Source organism: Bos grunniens, chromosome 4, assembly GCF_055505025.1.
Source record: "Bos grunniens cultivar Pamir isolate PY7600 chromosome 4, Bosgru_T2T1.0, whole genome shotgun sequence".
NCBI lineage: Eukaryota > Metazoa > Chordata > Mammalia > Artiodactyla > Bovidae > Bos > Bos grunniens.
Window position 1 is genome coordinate 26,006,029 of NC_141168.1, and position 18,435 is coordinate 26,024,463.

An 18,435-nucleotide genomic window follows, 5' to 3' on the forward strand; every position below is an offset into this window, starting at 1 on the left:
ATGCAAAATATTTAGTATAAGTTTAACAAAAGTCTGGAAGAATGTATATTAAATTATTAACAATGGAGATGAGATTATAAAAGACTTTCACTTTGCTATTTCACTTTGTTATGTACTCTATAATGTTTCATCTTTTTCCAAAGAGACTTGTATATTAGTCAGGATTCTTATGATTGCTAGTGACAGAAACCCAACTCAAACTAACTTAAGAAAAGGCAGAATTTATTGATTCACATGCCTGTATTGGTTGAGGGGTAGCTTCAGACATAGCTAGATCTAGGTGCTTCACTGAAGTTTTTGAGAATGAGGCTTTCCTCACCTATTGGTTCTTCCTTTCCCTGCATTGGATTCATTCTCAGACTGTCTTTCTTCCTGTGATGATGACAAAGCAGCCTAGTACCTTAGCAACCCTGGAGCAAAAGACACACCAGGAAAAGTCCTGAGCCAACTCTTAGTGCAGGGCAGGATCCCATGCCTGGGACACATGACCTTTCCTAATCACTGGCACCATGATGGCCAGACATGGGTCACAGGACCATGCATGGGGCTGAGCAAGGGTAGGGTGGTCTCAGCCCCACACTGAAGAGTTGTTCTCAAAAGGAGAAAAAAGAAAAGAGGGTCTGAAACCAGAATAAAGGCAGTTTATCAGACAAAAAATAGCATATGACTACTATAATGTATGGGTTTCCCTGGTAGTTCAACTGGTAAAGAATCTGCCTGCAATGCAGGAGACCCCAGTTCGACTTCTGGGTTGGGAAGATCCCCTAGAGAAGGGATCGGCTACCACTCCAGTATTCTTGGCCTTCTCTGGTGGTTCAGATGGTAAAGAGTCCACCGGCAATTCAGGAGACCTAGGTTTGATCCCTATCTTGGGACGATCCCTTGAAGAGGGAATGGCAACCCAGTACAGTATTTTTGTCTGGAGAACCCCATGGACAGAGGAGCCTGGTACTTCATGGAGTTGCAAAGAGTTGGACACGACTGAGCAACTAAGCACATACTATAATGTCCTGCTTTTGGAATTAGGATAAAGTTATTTTGTTTTTATCTTTAGAATAACACAGCCCAAGGCGATATCCTCTGGTGCTTTTCTAAGAGAGCATAGCATAAAGCCCACTGTTACTAAGTGAATGTGTGTGTCCCCCCAAAATTCATATGTTGAAACTCTAATCCCCCATGGGATGATATTAGGAGGTTGGGCCTTTGAGAGGTAGTTGGGTTCAGATGAAGTCATGAGGGTGGAGCCTCCGTGATGGGCTTAGTATCCTTCTAAGAAGAGGAAGAGACTAGAAGTCTCTCTCTCCACCATGTGAGGATACAGTGAGGAGGTGGCCATCCTCAAACCAAGAAGCAGATGCTCACAGGACACTGAATCTTCCAGCACCTTCATCTTGAACTTTGTTATAGCCTCCAGAACTGGAAGAAATAATCCCTGTTGTGTAAGTCATTCAGTCTTTGGTAATTGTTACAGTGACCCAAGCCGTCTACATGCCCCGCATAGCAGCATTCTGTGATCAATGAAAGAGAAGTTAAGGAGGATGCCATCCAAGAGGAACCCTTTTCTTGCCCAAATAGAGGGGAAATGGCAGAAAGGAGTAGAGATAAGATTGGGCTTGGAGGGGAATGGCAAAGGTGGCTGACTAAAGATGAAAGAGGGACTTCTAAGTTCAGCTGAAGGTGGCCACGTGATACACAATGTGGCCATTCTGGGATGTGGGCTGGCTGAAACGATTGTGGGGTTACTTCCATGTGCTACCTGGACTCAAGCTCCAGGATAAGGATATTGAACTTCTGAAGTGTCAGGCCAATTTAGCTTGATGGTAAATAATTTTAAGTACTTTTATATTTGACTTAAAACTCAACATTCAGAAAACTAAGATCATAGCATCTGGTCCCATCACTTCATGACAAATAGATGGGGAAACAGTGGAAAGAATGACAGACGTTACTTTTGGGGGTTCCAAAATCACTGCAGATGGTGACTGCAGCCATGAAATTAAAAGATGCTTGCTCCTTGGAAGAAAAGTTATGACCAACCTAGATAGCATATTAAAAAACAGAGACATTACTTTGCCAACAAAGTTCCATCTAGTCAAGGCTATGGTTTTTCCAGTAGTCATGTATGGATTTGAGTTGGACTATAAAGAAAGCTGAGCGTCGAAGAATTGATGCTTTTGAACTGTGGTGTTGGAGAAGACTCTTGAGAGTCCCTTGGACTGCAAGGAGATCCAACCAGTCCATCCTAAAGGAGAACAGTCCTGAATATTCATTGGAAGGACTGATGTTGAAACTGAAACTCCAATACTTTGGCCACCTGATGTGAAGAACTGACTCACTGGAAAAGACCCTGATGCTGGGAAAGATTGAAGGCAGAAGGAGAAGGGGACGACAGAGGATGAGATGGTTGGATGGCATCACCGACTCAATGGACATGAGTTTGAGTAAACTCCGAGTTGGCGATGGACAGAGAGGCCTGGCGTGCTGCAGTCCATGGGGTTGCAAAGAGCCGGACATGACTAAGTGACTGAACTGAACTGAACTGATATTAATACAAATAAGAATGTATTATGAAGTAGAATGCAAGAAACACATGTGATTTTAGGATAAAATACAGATTTCTTGCTTGCAATAAGCCCTTCAGGCTGCCTCTCATTCTCGCCTTAATGTGAATTCAGTTTCCTCTGCTATGCTTTGGTGGAAAATTTTGAGAGCTGTTTCTTTAAGGCATAAGGGATGTGCCTGGGGTTTTCACAGTGTCCAGACACTTTGCTAGAAGAAGAAATCAGGCAAGGGTTCAGAAAGATTTGGGATTTTGAGGGCAGGGCTAACATCTGGAGAGGTTGGCAGAACTGATGTTAGTATATGCATGAGGGACTGAGGTTCAGGGCCAGTCACGTAAATCCTAAGAGCAGCTGCATTCCTGGGTAACATCTCATGTGGAAAGTATGGGATCCTGCCCTGGCTTGGGGTCTGGATTAGCATCTCTTTGAGGAGTAGGAATCTAGTGTTCTTGGAGAGGCAGATTCATTTCTAGGGTCAGGAGGAGTTCATCTCTAAACAACAAGCTCTAGGCAGCAGCTTTTTGCCTCAGAATTGGTGGTGAGGAGAGATGGAGCCCAGAAGGTTTAGTGTTCACAGATTTAATACGATATGATAGATCTACAAAGGGTCATAAAAATAAAAGGACGTTCTAACACCACAGAAGTAAGGACAAAATGGAAATGACTGTCCTTCCCCAGAAAAGGACCATTAGCTGGCACCTGGTCTTTTTTTTTCCCCCTTTCATCAAAAGGAAAAGAAAAACTTTATCATAGATCACATCATTCTGAGGGACTGAGAACACCACAGTGAAGGACAGGATGGGTCCTTTCTTTTATTCATCTTGGGATGGCATGAAAATTGCCCCCCAGGAGGACCTGATTAAAAGACAGAGGGATGAGCTAACACTACTGTAGTCATCATTTTGCAATATTTAAATGTATCAAACCTACACTTTATACATCTTAAACACTGCATAATATTATATGTCAATTATATCTCAGTTAGAAAAAACAGGGAAAAAGACAAGCTCATGGCAATTAGGACATCTACAACCTGATCACAGGATAGTAAAGGGCACTGCTGCTTCAGTCTCTCCTGGGTGAGGACCCTCTGGAAACCTTAATCAATAAGTCTTCGCCAGGATGGCAAATTTTAGAGAACAAGGAACAAGAGGAGGTAGAGAGGAATGAGAGAATTAAACTGGAAATATAGATTCTTAGACTGAGGTGGATGAAGAAATTAAATAATTATAACCCCAAAGGCCAAACAAAAGAAAAAAACAATCAGCCTACACCCAGAGCATTAGGTTCAGGAAATTCAATTTGCACATAGAGAGTGGAGGGGCCTTTGCTGAGCGCCGGCAGGGGGGCAGGAGCTGAGGCCTCGCTGGTGAGCAGAGGACCGTTGCCCTGGAGACAGTCTTAGCTTAGAAATGGCAAATAGGAAAATAACAGGGGCTTAAGGGAGAAAGAAGAAAAAAAGGCACTGCTTAGGATGGTTGATGTCTTAGCAACCAGACTATACTGCATGAAATAAATGTTCTTAAAAGGATAAATACAGATTTAACTGCTTTGAGAAATGAAGATAGGAAGAAGGAAACTATTTTAGTTGTTTCTGGGTTAGGATGGGTGGTCAGACACTCAAGACATTTAATAGAAAGAAAAAAAAAAAAGAATGTGTTAGGAGCAGAACCTGAGATACACTTACCTATCTCCTAGCCTCTGTTCCAGAATGTACTATTGAAATACACTTTGAGAAAGCTATTGATAGAGAAATAATATTAAAAATAAATCCAGGGAGCTTGCCTCTTAGTGCCCATGATAATAACTTGAGATGTCAAATTTAACAGAAGGAAGTCCAGAGATATTTAGCATAAAATCCACAGGTGTTAATTAGCAAGTTTCAAGGCAAGGCAGTGATTGCGGGGAGATGGCTTAGGCAGCCACGGCTAGGAGAATTGTGGGTTAAGATTTGGCCAAAGTGGTTCTGGACACCCCTCTTCAAGGTGGCTAAGGGTTTTGGTACTGAAATATTAACAGGAACTTCTTTGCCAAGAGGCTGGAGCTAGAGAAAGGGCTTCCTGGAGTGCAAAGAACCAGCAAGATGGGTCAAAGGGCTTGGAGTAAGGAACAACTGAAAGAACCAAGGATGTGCATGCAAGACAGATGGGAAGATAAACCAGTAGCCAATAAAAAAGGAAAGAGGAATAGGGACAGGAGGATAATACATTGCCTTGGGTGACTGCTGAGAACGGACCACAGCAGTGGTTCTCAACATGCAGTTCCCTGACCAGCAATATCAGCATCATCTAGAAACTTAGTCCCTCTGCATCAGCAGCCCTGAGGATGGGCTCAGCAATTCGTGTTTTAACAAACCCTTGAAGTGAAAGTGATGGACACTCCAGTTTGAGAACAACACTACTGAAGCATCCCTGGCTTCTGAGGCCAAGAATCCAGGGAGTGGGACTCACTTAGACCTCCGGGTTGGCCTAACGTATGAATAGCTGATGAGACTCACTGGAGGGGAGCCACAAGAAGCCAGGTGTGGGTTTGACACTGGGATAGGACTAATTTGGGGAGAAGTTTAAAGCAAAACTAGCCAGCTCATAGGAAAGAGGTAGACAGGACTAACCTAAGTAATAGAACTTTGGGAAGAATCAGAATTCACTGATAATTTCTCCTATCAGAGAACTAGCTCTGGAAAACTACAGGCCTGTAATAGAATTAGTGAACCCAATAACAGAAAACAAACAAACAAAGGTGACCCTATGATCTGAATATTCATGACTGCCAGATTAGAAGGCCCCCACCGGAAATGGAAAAAGTACATTTTCAGCTTGGGGAGCTCATATAGTAAAGCAACAAGAAGCTTTAAACATCAGGAACCAAAAACATGCAGACATAACTGGATGGGGTCAGGGCACTAATGGAGAAGACTGCAAATGACTGTAATTTTCAGAGCTGTGAAGCCATAAATTGCACTGAGAGAGCTGCCTGCTATTAGTGTAGCACTCTCTGCTCTCAAGATGAAGCAGCTGGAGGCTATGAAATTGGTTAAAATGAGTCCCGGAAACAGAAAGAAAATAGAATATGAAGGAAAAGAGGTCTTCTGCCACCCTCTCAAAAGAGATAGGGCCCAAAGCCCTGGATGTAGCGGCCTGGACCATCTTCAGAGGTGAAACTGTCTTCAGTTACTGCATTCGAAGGATGGAATTAGGTTAAGGCTAAAGGCTCAAGAGCACTGGAAAGTAAACAGATGGCAACACTTGCTACATTTAAACTTTTGGTTTTATAGAGAGGCAACAGAAGGGCCTCAACCTATAGGGCCAGGGACCATACAGAGGATATATAGAGGGAACAGAAATTGTTGCTTTGGAAATGGTCTTAGCTTTGAAAATGACGAGAGGAAAGTAGGGATATAAGAGGGGCTTAAGAGAAAGAGTGAGAAGAACCAGTTCTCTTCGAGTTCTAACCCTATAAACTTCTGATGCAGCAAAAGGAAGTAGAAGCTAAGATACAGGGTCAAAATAAGGGAGAACCAGGCTGTTAGGAAACCCAAGACTGAGCATGAGGCAGAGCCAGGGATGGCTAACCACCAGAGACCAAATCCACTTAAAAGGTTTCCTCAGCCCTCTCTCTTTTTTTAAGGGTGAGTTTTTAACAGTTTTATTGATATGTAACTGATGTACAACAAATCACATATATTTAAAACAAAATTCATGAATTTTGATATATCTTTATATCCCCAAAGTCATCACCATAATCCAGTTAGTGATTATGAATATATCTGTCACCCCCAAAATTTCCTCCTGCTCCGTGTGGTGCACTTATTTTCCTCTCCTCAATTCCTATCCACCAACCCCATCCCCAGGCAATCAGTGAGCCAGTATCTGTCACGATGGGTTAGTTAGGCTTCTCTAGAATTTTACATAAATAAAATTCTTTGTATGTACTCCTTTTTGGATGACTTCTTTCCCTCAACATAATGATTTTGAGATTTATCCATGTTGTTGTGCGTATCATAACTTTGTTCCTTTTCATTGTTAAATAGTATTCCACAGGTACCTGGAATCAACTATCCATTTATCTAGTCATCTATAGATGAATATTTTGGTTGTTTCTGTTTTGAGATATTACAAGTTTAGCTGCTATGAACATTCATATACAAAGTTTTGTGTGGACATATTCCTCTTAAGTAAATGTGAATGATGTATTATTTGATTTGATTTCCTAAACATTTATGAAAATTTTTGACTATGTTCATGAAAGATCCCTGGAGAAGGAAATGACAATCCACTCCAGTATTCTTGCCTGGAGAATTTCATGGACAGAGGAGCCTGGCAGGTTTCGGCCCATGGGGTTGCAAAAGAGTCAGACATGACTGTGTGATTAACACTCGTGAAAGATAGTGATATACAGTTTTCTTATAATGTCTTTGCCAACTCTGGTATCAAGGCAACTCTGACCGAATAAGACAAATTGGAAAATGTTTCTTCTTCTCTTTTCTGATAAATTTTGTATAGAATTGGTATTTTTCTCCCTTAATTATTGGTAGAATTCATCAGTGAAGCTATCTAGACCTAGATGGATTTTTGTTGCTCAGTTTGTTTTTTGGGGAAGGGAGATTTTTAAATCTACAAATTCTATTTCTTTAATAGATATGAGACTATTCAGGTTACCAATTTCTCCTTGAGAAAGCTTTGGTAGTTTGAATCATTGTCAGATTTATTGGCATACATTTTCTTTCAGATATTTATTGGCATTTCTTTTTTCTTATGTTGATTGATTGATTGATATTTTGGTTGCTCTGGGCCTCTGTTGCAGGGCACAGGCTCTTCATTGGTGGTGCACGGGCTTGCTAGTTGTGGTGTGTGGGCTTAGTTGCCTCAGGTATATGCAATCTTAATTCTCTGACCAAAGATCAAATCCCTGCATTGGGAGCAGATTCTTACCACTGGATCACCAGGGAAGCCCCTGTTCTTATCTTTTTAATGTCTGTTGGAGTTGTAGTGATATCCCTTCCTTTATTCCTGATAGTGGTAATTTTGTTCTTTTCTTTTTGATCAGTATGCCTAAATATTTACTTCCTGTAAACATGCTCCCAAAGAACCAGCTTTTAACAATCTCAAAGAATGAGCTTTAAAGCAAGTTTCTAGAACCTTGAACCATTAACTTATCCCTTATCACAAGAGCATTCTAGACCCATGTCTAAAGGCACCCATTTAACTCAGATTGTCAAGGAATTATGCTAGAACATAAATTCACCATTCATCCCAATACAGAGATCCCCAGCATGATCAATAGCACTAGCCTTCCTAATACCAAGAAATCACACTTTTCACTGAGAATGAAAAATCTACAGGTGTTCTTAGACCAGTGATTTTCACTGCTGATTTTCTGGGCATGTTGTTGCTCCCTGAATGTCCCCTACTTCCCAGTAAGAACCAAATATTAGCACAAATAACCAAAAGAAAAAGAGAGAGAGAAGATTAAAATTACCAATATTAGGAATAAAAGAAGAGAAACCCCACCAATATTCAAAAGATAAGGCAATGTTAAAAACAACTCTAGGGCATACACACCAAGGAAACCAGAATTGTAAGAGACATGTGTATCCCAATGTTCATCACAGCACTGTCTACAATAGCCAGGACATGGAAGCAACCTAGATGCCCATCGGCAGACAAATGGATAAGAAAGCTGTGGTACATATACACAATGGAATATTACTCAGCCATTAAAAAGAATGCATTTGAATCAGTTCTAATGAGGTGGATGAAACTGGAGCCTGTTATACAGAGTGAAGTAAGCCAGAAAGAAAAACACCAATACAGTACACTAATGCATATATACAGAATTTAGAAAAATGGTAACAATGACCCTAAATGCGAGACAGCAAAAGAGACACAGATGTAAAGAGCAGTCTTTTGGACTCTGTGGGAAAAGGCGAGGATGGGATGATTTGAGAGCGTAGTGTTGAAATGTGTGTATTAGCACATGTGAAGTGAATCTCCAGTCCAGGTTCGACACATGAGACAGGGTGCTCAGGGATGGTGCACTGGGATGACCCTGGGGGATGGAATGGGGAGGGAAGTGGGAGGGGGGTCCTGGATGGGGAACACATGTTGTCTGTGGCTGATTCATGTCGATGTATGGCAAAAACCACTACAATATTGTAAAGTAATTAGCCTCCAATTAAAATAAATTAATTAATTAAAAAAATAAATAAAAACAACTCTATGTCTCAAAATTCAAAATCTTTGATAAAATGAACCAATTCCTTGAAAGACACACATTGCCAAAACTTGCCACAGAAGAAATAGATAAGGATAGTTCTGATAACCCTCTTATCTGTTAGAGAAAAAAATAAATTTGTAGTTTAAACACCCCCCACAAATAAACCCTGTAAAAGACAGTTTCAATGTGAATTCTATTGAATATTTAATGGAGAAATAACACTGACTATGCATACTCTCTTACAGAAAATACAAAAGAAAGAAACACTTCCCAACTTATTTTATGAGACTAGAATTATCCTAAATACAAAAATCAAACAAAGACTGATTTCAAGAAAACTATAGACTAATATTTCTCATGAATTAGACACAAAATGCTAGTAAATTGAACCCACCAATGTATAAAAAGGAAAATACATATAACTAAGTGAAGTTCATATTAGGAATGCAAGACTGAATCAACACTTAGAAATTATCAATATAAAAGTATCTATAATTAAATGTTATCACCACATACACAATTATAATTATGTGACTGGATAGAGATATTAACCAACCTTATTGTGGTATTAATTTTGTAATATGTAGCTAATCATCAATGTACATCTTAAATTTACAAACGTTATTTGTAAATAACATCACAATAAAGCTGAGAAGAAAATAAATTAATATAATTCACATTAATAGACTAAATGATAAAATAATATGACCATATCATGTGGACATTGTGTACCTCCTGATGAGATGTGATGAAAAAAGCACTTCACCTCTGTGATCTTCCTTCCAAAACCCACAACCCATAACTATCAGAGAGAAAAAAAAAGTCTCCAAATCATAGAACATTAAAAAAAAAGACCTGAGTAGTACTCTTCAAACCTCTCAAGGTCATAAAACACAAGGAAAGACTGAGAAACTATCACAGACCCAAAGAACCTAAGGACACGTGAGTACTAAGTGTGACGTCGCTCCCTAGATAAGATGTTGGATTGGAAAGAGGATATTCATGGGAAAAGTTCTAGAATTTAATTAATATCATGTTGGTTTCTTAGCTTTGCCAAATGTATAATATTAAAAATAGAAGAAATCAGGAGGGACTTATGAGAATCCTCTGTTATCTTTGCAACTATTCTATAAATCTAAATTTATTCCAAAATATAAAGATTATTTTTAATGAAGGCGACATAGAGCCATTCTCAAACACAAAGCTGAAATAACATGTCTTCAGTACTACATACTACAAGAAATGTTAATGAAGTTTTTCAATCTGAAGGAAAATGATTACTTCTTGAAGGAAGAAACCTCAGATCTACACACACACACACACACACACACAGAGGCATCATAAGTGGCAAGTATGTGGGTTAAAATAAATAAATTTTCTTGTTTGTGTAATTTCTTTAAAGTATATTTGACTGCTTAAACTAGAATATGATTGATGTATTGTGGGATTTATGTATGTACAAGTAAAATATGACAATGAAACCAAATATGGGGGTTGTATGTAGAAATATGGGCTTTCCAGGTGGTGCCAGTGGTAAAGAATCTGCCTCCCGATGCAGGAGACATAAGAGACACAAGTTCCATCCCTGGGTCATGAAGATCCCCTGAAGGAAGAAATGGCAACTGGCTCTAGTATTCTTGCCTGGAAAATCTCATGGGTAGAGGAGCCTGGCAGGCTACAGTTCATAGGGTCACAAAGAGTTGGACATGACTGAGCAGCTGAGCACACGTAGAACTATATAGTTGCATGCTTCATATTAAATATGATACTATATGAAGGTGCAGTGTAACACATTAAAGGTGAATATTATAAGACATAGGACAGTCACAAAAATGAAAAAACAAAGAGTCGTAACCAGTAATGCATTAGAGGAAATAAAATGAAACACTAAAAAATATGCAGTTAGGGCAAAAGAAGGCAGAAAAAAAGAAAAAGAAAACAAAAATCAGATGAGATAAATAGAAAAGTAGTAGCAAGATGGTAGACATAAGCCAGACAATATATGTCAGTTCAGTTCAGCTCAGTCACTCAGTCGTGTCTGACTCTTTGCGACCCCATGAATTGCAGCACGGCAGGCCTCCCTGTCCATCACCAATTCCCGAAGTTCACTCAAACTCACATCCATCAAGTCGGTGATGCCATCCAGCCATCTCATCCTCTCTCGACCCCTCTTCCTCCTGCCCCCACTCCCTCCCAGCATCAGAGCCTTTTCCAATGAGTCAACTCTTCGCATGAGGTGGCCAAAGTACTGGAGTTTCAGCTTTAGCATCATTCCTTCCAAAGAACACCCAGGACTGATCTCCTTTAGGATGGACTGGTTGGACTTCTAGCAGTCCATGGGACTCTAAAGAGTCTTTTCCAACACCACACTTCAAAACATCAATTCTTTGGCACTCAGCTTTCTTCACAGTCCAACTCTCACATCCATATGTAATTAAATGTAAATAAATGAAAATAATTATAAGGCAGAGCTTGTCTGAGTAAATAACGAAGCAAGGCCCAACTATATGATGACTATAAGAATCAGACTTGATGTACAAAGAAATAGACTAAAATAAAAAGATGGAGAGATATAACATACAAACACTAGTTATAAGAAATCTGGATCATCTATAGAAATATCAGAGAAAGTAGACATTAGAATAAAGTCTACTTTATTAGACTTAGAATGTTGCTAAGAGTTAAGGAAGAACCACACTGGTTTCCTGTTGCTGCATAATAAGTTACCACAAGCCTGGCAGCCTAAAACAATACCCATGTATTCGTTCACACTCTGTGCATTAGAAGACTGGCATAGCCTGACAGGTTTCTCTAGTTAAGACGTGACAAGGCTCAAATTAGTCAGGTTGAGTTTTCATCTGGAAACTCTGGGGGTAAAAAGCTGTTTTCAAGTTCGCTACTGTAGTAAGAAGGATTCAATTCCTTGCGGTTGTATAACTGAGTTCCCCATTTCTTTGTTGTCAGCTAGGGATCTCACTCAGCTCCTAGGGGTTACCCTCATTCCTTGTCATGTGGTTCCCTCCATCTTCAAGCCAGCAAAGAGCACTGAATCCTTCTCAAGCTGCAAATTCCTGACGCCTCTTCTGTGACCAGCTGGAGAAATCTTTCTGCTTTCATGTGATTAGGTCAGGCCTGCCCAGATAATCTCCCCAGTCTCAGGTCAATACAGCCAATACAATAGAACCTAATCCAGGTAGTAAAATGTGGAGCTTAGTTAGGTTACATAAACCAGAGAGGGAATGAAATTTTGTGAAGTATTTTAAACTTTTTCCTGTCTTAGAACATTTCAATAATGATAAAATAATCAAATCATCTAAGTATTGTATCTTATGGATTTACAAGACAATTTAAAAAACCTAAAATATAACATAATGGAATAATCATAAGCCTATATAGCCTTTGGTGAGGTTGCTATTTCCCGAGTTAATCTGACCAGGTAGTACAGAATTTATTTGCTTTGCTTTATTTCTTTGTTTGATTTTTATAGTATTAAGGATAATGCTATATATGACATTATGTCCTCTCTTGCTTTATATTTTGCTAAATATCAACAGAGTATATGTAGAAAAGCATGAAAATATTTCCCAATAGATGAATAAAAACTTACCTACAAGAAAAAAAATAACTAAAATAATCAAGTAATTTAGACATAGTAAAACTAAATACGTTTGCATCTAATAACAGAGCTTTAAGATACATGAAAGAAAAATTAGTGTAACTAAAAATATTATACAAATTCACAGTTGTGGTTGTGGATTTCAGCCTTCCTTTCTCAGTGATTAATAGAACAAAAGGACAGAAAATTAGTTAATATATAGAAGACTTGAACAACCCGATTAATCAAGTTGACCTAATTGACGTTTGTAGAGCACTACTTCTAATGATTTAAGAAAGGCTATTCTTTTCAAGTTCATATGATACAGTAACCATGATAAACTATATATTGGGCCATAAAATAAATTTCATCAAATGTAAAAGGATGGAAATTATACAGAGTGTATTCTCTGACTGCAAAGGCATTGAGTTAGAATGCAAAAAAAAAACAATCCTATTATAGCAACTCCACCATAACATGGAGATGCTCCAACGTTATGTTTGGATGTCAATATGACAGTGATCCTTTGGGATGATCAAAGAAATATTAATTGCTCACAGAGTGTGGAAGTTCCAAAGTGAGTGATGAGAGAGCAATTTCTCAGAGAAGTCCAGAACACAGAAAGACAGTGGATAGTGAATGTGCAACATTTTATAAAGAGAAATACCTGACAGAGTAAAATTTGAAAGAGGTTCCACCCAGCATGAAGAGAGGGAAAGAAGCAGTAAGAAGTCACGTGTACTTGTGGGGCTTGGATGCAGGTGAGCTTATTAGGATGCTACAGGAGGCAACAAACACAGGCATGCAATAAGGCTTAAAGATGTCTAACAATAAATCAAATGTCAATGGGAGTTTAAGTTTCTTTCATATGTTCCTCATAACCCCAAATAGAAGGAAAATAAACAAACATAAATGATTCATGGGTTAAAGATGCAATCACAAGGAAAATGAGGAAATATTTTTAACTGAATGACAATGAAAATACAACATATTAAAATTTCTAGGATGCAGCTAAGGCAGTGCTTATAGGACAACTTTTATCTTATTAAAAGAAAGAAGATCTGAAATCAATGACCTAAGCTTCCTTTAAGAACTGAATTAGAAGAGCAAAGCAAGCCCATGACCATAAAAGCAAAGAAATAATAAAGATAAAAGCAGAAATTAACAAGTGAGAAAAGAGATAGATAATGGAAAAATTATCAAAGTGAAAAAGTACTTCTTGGAAAGTTCCAACAAAACTGAGAAACCTTAGCTAGACTGATCCAGGACTAAAGAACCCAAGTCACCAATATCAGGAATGGAAAGATGCTAACACCACCGACCCTAAAGGCATTAAAAGGGTAATAAAATAACATTTTAAATAATTCTGACCACCAAGATGAAATGAGGAAAGTTCTCAAAAAATACAATTTGTAGTATTAACTGATGCCCCAAAAGGCAAGTATCCACAACACATATATCAGATAAATGGTTTGTATCCAGAATATATCTATAGATCCACCACAGCTTATTAACAAGAAGACAAACTACCAATTTTAAAATGAGACAAGATTTGAAGAGATCTTTACAAAATAAGACACATAGGCAATAAGTACATGAAAAGATAAATTTATATGAGTCATCAGGGAAATGAAAACTAAAAGTATAATAATTTACAACTACACACTCACCAGAATGATCACAGTTTTTAAAAGCTACCTTTCTAAGTGTTGGAGAAATTGTGGAGAAATTGGAACTCATATTGTGAGAAGGTAGAATGGTATAACCATTTTGGAAAACAGTTTGGCAATTCCTTATAAAATTAAACATACACTTACCATATAAACCAGCAATTCCATGCCTGTTTACTGAAGAGAAGACTTGTACATGAATATTGATAGCAGTTTCATTCATAATAAAGTCTAGAACAACTCAAATGTCAATTAACAGGTGAATGGATACACAAATTTTAGTATATCCACTCAGCAAAAAAGAAGAAATGATGGTGTGGTCACTCACCTATAGCCAGACATTCTGGAATGTGAAGTCAAGTGAGCCTTAGGAAGCATTATTATGAACAAAGCTAGTGGAGGTGATGAAATTCCAGCTTAGTTATTCCAAATCCTAAAAGATGATGCTGTGAAAGTGCTGCACTCAATATGCCAGCAAATTTGGAAAACTCAGCAACAACCACAGGGCTGAAAAAGGTCAATTTTCATTCCAATCCCAAAGAAAGGTAATGCCGAAGAATGCTCAAATTACCATATAACTGCATTCATTTCACATGCCAGAAAGATTATGCTCAAAATTTTCAGCTAGGCTTCAGCAGTATGTGAACAAAGAACTTTGAGATGTACAACCTAGATTTAGAGAAAGCAGAAGAACCAGAGAGCAAACTGCCAACATACACTGGATCATAGAAAAACCAAGGGAATGCTGAAAAAAAAAAAACTGCTTCACTGACTATGCTAAAGCCTTTGACTGTGTGGATCACAACAAACTGTGGAATATTCTTAGTGAGATGGGAATACCTGACCACGTTACCTGTCTCCTGAGAAATCTCTATGCAGGACAAGAAGCAACAGTTAGACCTGGACATGGAACAACAGACTGGTTAAAAACTGGGAAAGGAGTACATCAAGGCTGTATTTTGTCACCCTGCTTATTTAACTTATATGCAGAGTACATCATGTGAAATGTGAGGCTAGATGAATCAGAAGCTGGAATCAAGATTGCCAGAAGAAATATCAACAACCTCAGATTTGCTGATGATACCACTTTAATGGCAGAAAGTGAAGAACTAAAGAGCTTCTTGAAGGTGAAAGAGGATAGTGAAAAAGCTGGCTTAAAACTCTACATTCAAAAAACTAAGATCATGGCATCTGGTCACATCATTTCATGGCAAGTAGATGGGGAAAATGTGGAAAGAGAGTGTCAGATTTCACTTTCTTCGTCTCCAAAATCAATGTGGATGGTGACTGCAGCCATGAAATTAAAAGACGCTTGCTCCTTGGAAGAACAGCTATGACAAACCTAAATATTGTATTAAAAAGCAGAGACATCACTTTGCCAACAAAGGTCCGTACAGTCAAAGCTATGATTTTTCCAGTAGTCACATCTCCAGATGCAAGAGTTGGACCATAAAGACAGCTAAGCACCAATGAAATGTTGCTTTCGAACTGTGCTGGAGAAGACTCTTGAGAGTCTTCTCATGGACAGCAAGGAGATCCAACCACTCAATCCTAAACGAAATCAACCCTGAATATTCATTGGAAGGGCTGGTGCTGAGGCTGAAGCTCCAATACTTTGGCCACCTGTGGCAAAGAACTGGCTCACTGGAAAAGACCCTGATGCTGGGAAAGACAGGGCAAGAGGAGAAGTGGGCGACAGAGGATGAGATGGTTGGATGGCATCACTGACTCTATGGACAAGAGTTTGAACAAAATCAAGGAGATAGTGAAGGACAGGGAAGCCTGGTGTGCTGCAGTTCATGGGGTTGCAAAGAGTCAGACACAACTCAACAGCAACCTATAGGGATAGAAAGTAGCTCAGTGGTAGCCTAGGATGAAGGGAAAGTATACTGTCTACACAGGGCATGGTGAAACTTTTAGAGAGATAAGGAATTACTTGCAGATGTAGTTATCTGAATCGATACACTTGTTAAAATTCAGGGGATTGTGCCTAAAATTAGTGCATGTAAATTATAACTCAGAGTTGAGTATAAAAAATCCTTCCACAAGGAAAACCCCAAGCCCAGATAGTTTCACTGGTTTTTATTAAATATTTAGAAAGAAATCATACCAATCTTACACAAGTGCTTTCAGGAAACAGGGGAGGCAACACTTCTCAGCCATTTTATGGGACCAACGGTACCATGATACTGAAACCAAACCCATTACAAAAAAACCCTCCAGGTCAATATTCTCCATGAAGAGATAAAATATTAATAAACTGCATGCAATATGTAAAAATGATAATACATCATGACCAACAGGGGAGTTTATCTCCCAAACAGAAGATAGGCTTAATATTTGAAAATCAGTGGATAGAGTCCAGTTTGTTAACTAAAGAAAAGAGAAAAAAAAATAAATGTGGCAGAAAATTTTGTAGGCACTCGAGAATACCTTTTAAAAGATTCTCTCTCCAGCTGAATCTTGTCTAATATGAGTTAATATTGACTCGACCCCACCTGCCAATTTACCCCACGCCTAATCACTGGCTGTTTTTTAAAAGAGCTTTGCATTATCAGTACCCCAGGCCCATGCCTGCACTGCATGTGAGGGTCAGAACAGGTTTTCAGATGAAGACCTTTGATGAAGGTCTTCAGAAGATGAAGTCAGAAATCACCTTTGCTTTCTGACTACTTTGTTAGAAGATTTTGTCTGTAGAAAGGGTTTGCATTGCTGTGGCAATCTCACTGGATTCTGGGATTTGCTGCATTTTATTTTTTTGATGAGAAACATCCAGATACTAGCCCCAGACAAGGAGAATTCCTGTCTGATACTCCTCTCCTCCCAAAATCTTAGATGCTAATGAAACATGAGGCACACCAGAGGCATCCAAAAATCACCACAGCCAGACTTTGCATTTAACAGCCACCCTGAAATCAGGAACCTGTTCTCAGTAAACTCCAGGCAACACAACTCAGCTTCTGTTCTTCCAAACCTGATTACTTACCTAAGTCCCTGAAGCCAACGTGAGTCTCTCTCTCTGTACTTTTGAAGAAGCTTCAGCAAAGCTCCTGACACCAAGACGACCATTATAGCAGAATTTCTTTCACCAGAGAACTCAGCACCACAAATTCCAACTCGAGGTGCCCAGAGAGGGCCTACCATGCGGCTTCTCTCACCAGTGATAAATGGGAAATGCCTGCAAGAGCCTGGAGACGGGTCTAAACTACCTGGCTAGCCAAGGCAGGTGGGAGAAGCATCTAGTGACTGCCTTGTAGCAACTCAGAAGGAATCAACCTTCATCAAGAACTCACCCAAGATGGCGATCCAAGAGATGCCTGAGAAACCTCTGTGCATTTGTTGGAGAGTCAGAATTCAGGACTTTGAATTGTTCATCCCCAGGGCCAGTCTTTGTACTAGACTGGCTTCCTGTGTGTTCTTGCAGCAGTCCCTGAGTATTCTCCTGGCTTCCTCACCGCCTGCTGCTGTCAATAACTAGAGTGGCCATAAAATTTATCATCCAAACTGGGACACTTGTGAATGTAAAGTGGGTGCTATGAAGTATTACAGTATGACACCAGGTATAAGCTGGGACTATCCCAGGAAAACCAGGACATATGGTCACTCTAATGATGACTTCTCTGGCCAAGGAGTTCTCTTTCTTAAAACTAACTGAAGAATCATGGTCACCACACCATTTTTTTTGCTGCCCCCACAAAAATGCAGGTAGGCTTTTCATTTTAAGGGCTTTATTTCTAATCATTAGAAGTAAATTGACAATTATAAGTTTAAAAAAAATCAGAGAAAATTAAAAGAATATTAATTTTCTAATTTATGGTCTGTGAATAGCCAAATACCCTGAGATGGCAACTAAAATTTCATTGACTTTAGTTCTAGATTTTATTTATTTTTCTTTATGTAAATGACAACTTATTCTTGCAGACACATCACATGTGTATTGTGAAAAATAAGAAAATGTTGACAAACCAAAACTACAAAATAAAACACATATACCTAGAAATTACTGCTACTGAGTGATGTCAGCAAAAACAGTGGGCTAAGAACCTCAAAATTCTCTCTTCTGCAAAAACAATGGAAAACTAGCAAAAATAATCAGAATCAATTTTTTTCAGAACTCTGGAAATTAAATAGTTACAGTAATCCAAAAAGTATTTATTTTTAAAAAAGCTAAATCTCAGTAAGAACTGAGGTTTGTATAATAATTTAATTTGCCCTATTCCAATGCATGTCTTTCCAGCTCCACGGTTGTCTTGGAAACCAACACTTCACAATTACAGTGAAAACCCACCGCCTGGCAGCTACTAGAGGGGCAGAATGGAGCTGGAGCTCCTTCAAAGCTCACTCATAAAGAATTGTCATAATCTGATCTACCTGGTGGATCCTGGGAGATCTC

At 39.0% G+C, this 18,435-nt stretch overlaps 1 protein-coding gene across 2 annotated transcripts in view; it reads right to left on the bottom strand.

Moving 5' to 3' along the window:
- The window catches only part of MEST (mesoderm specific transcript), a 47,603-nt gene extending 30,396 nt beyond the window's left edge, over positions 1-17,207 (bottom strand). Inside the window, exon 1 of one of the 2 annotated variants that reach the window (XM_086395624.1) lies at positions 17,029-17,207. In XM_086395624.1, the coding sequence (XP_086251750.1) occupies positions 17,029-17,186 (158 nt within the window). In that variant the 5' untranslated portion in view covers positions 17,187-17,207. The remainder of the gene's footprint in view (positions 1-17,028) is intronic. The other variant, XM_086395625.1, reaches the window with a different exon arrangement.
- Between the last annotated feature and the right edge of the window lie 1,228 nt (positions 17,208-18,435).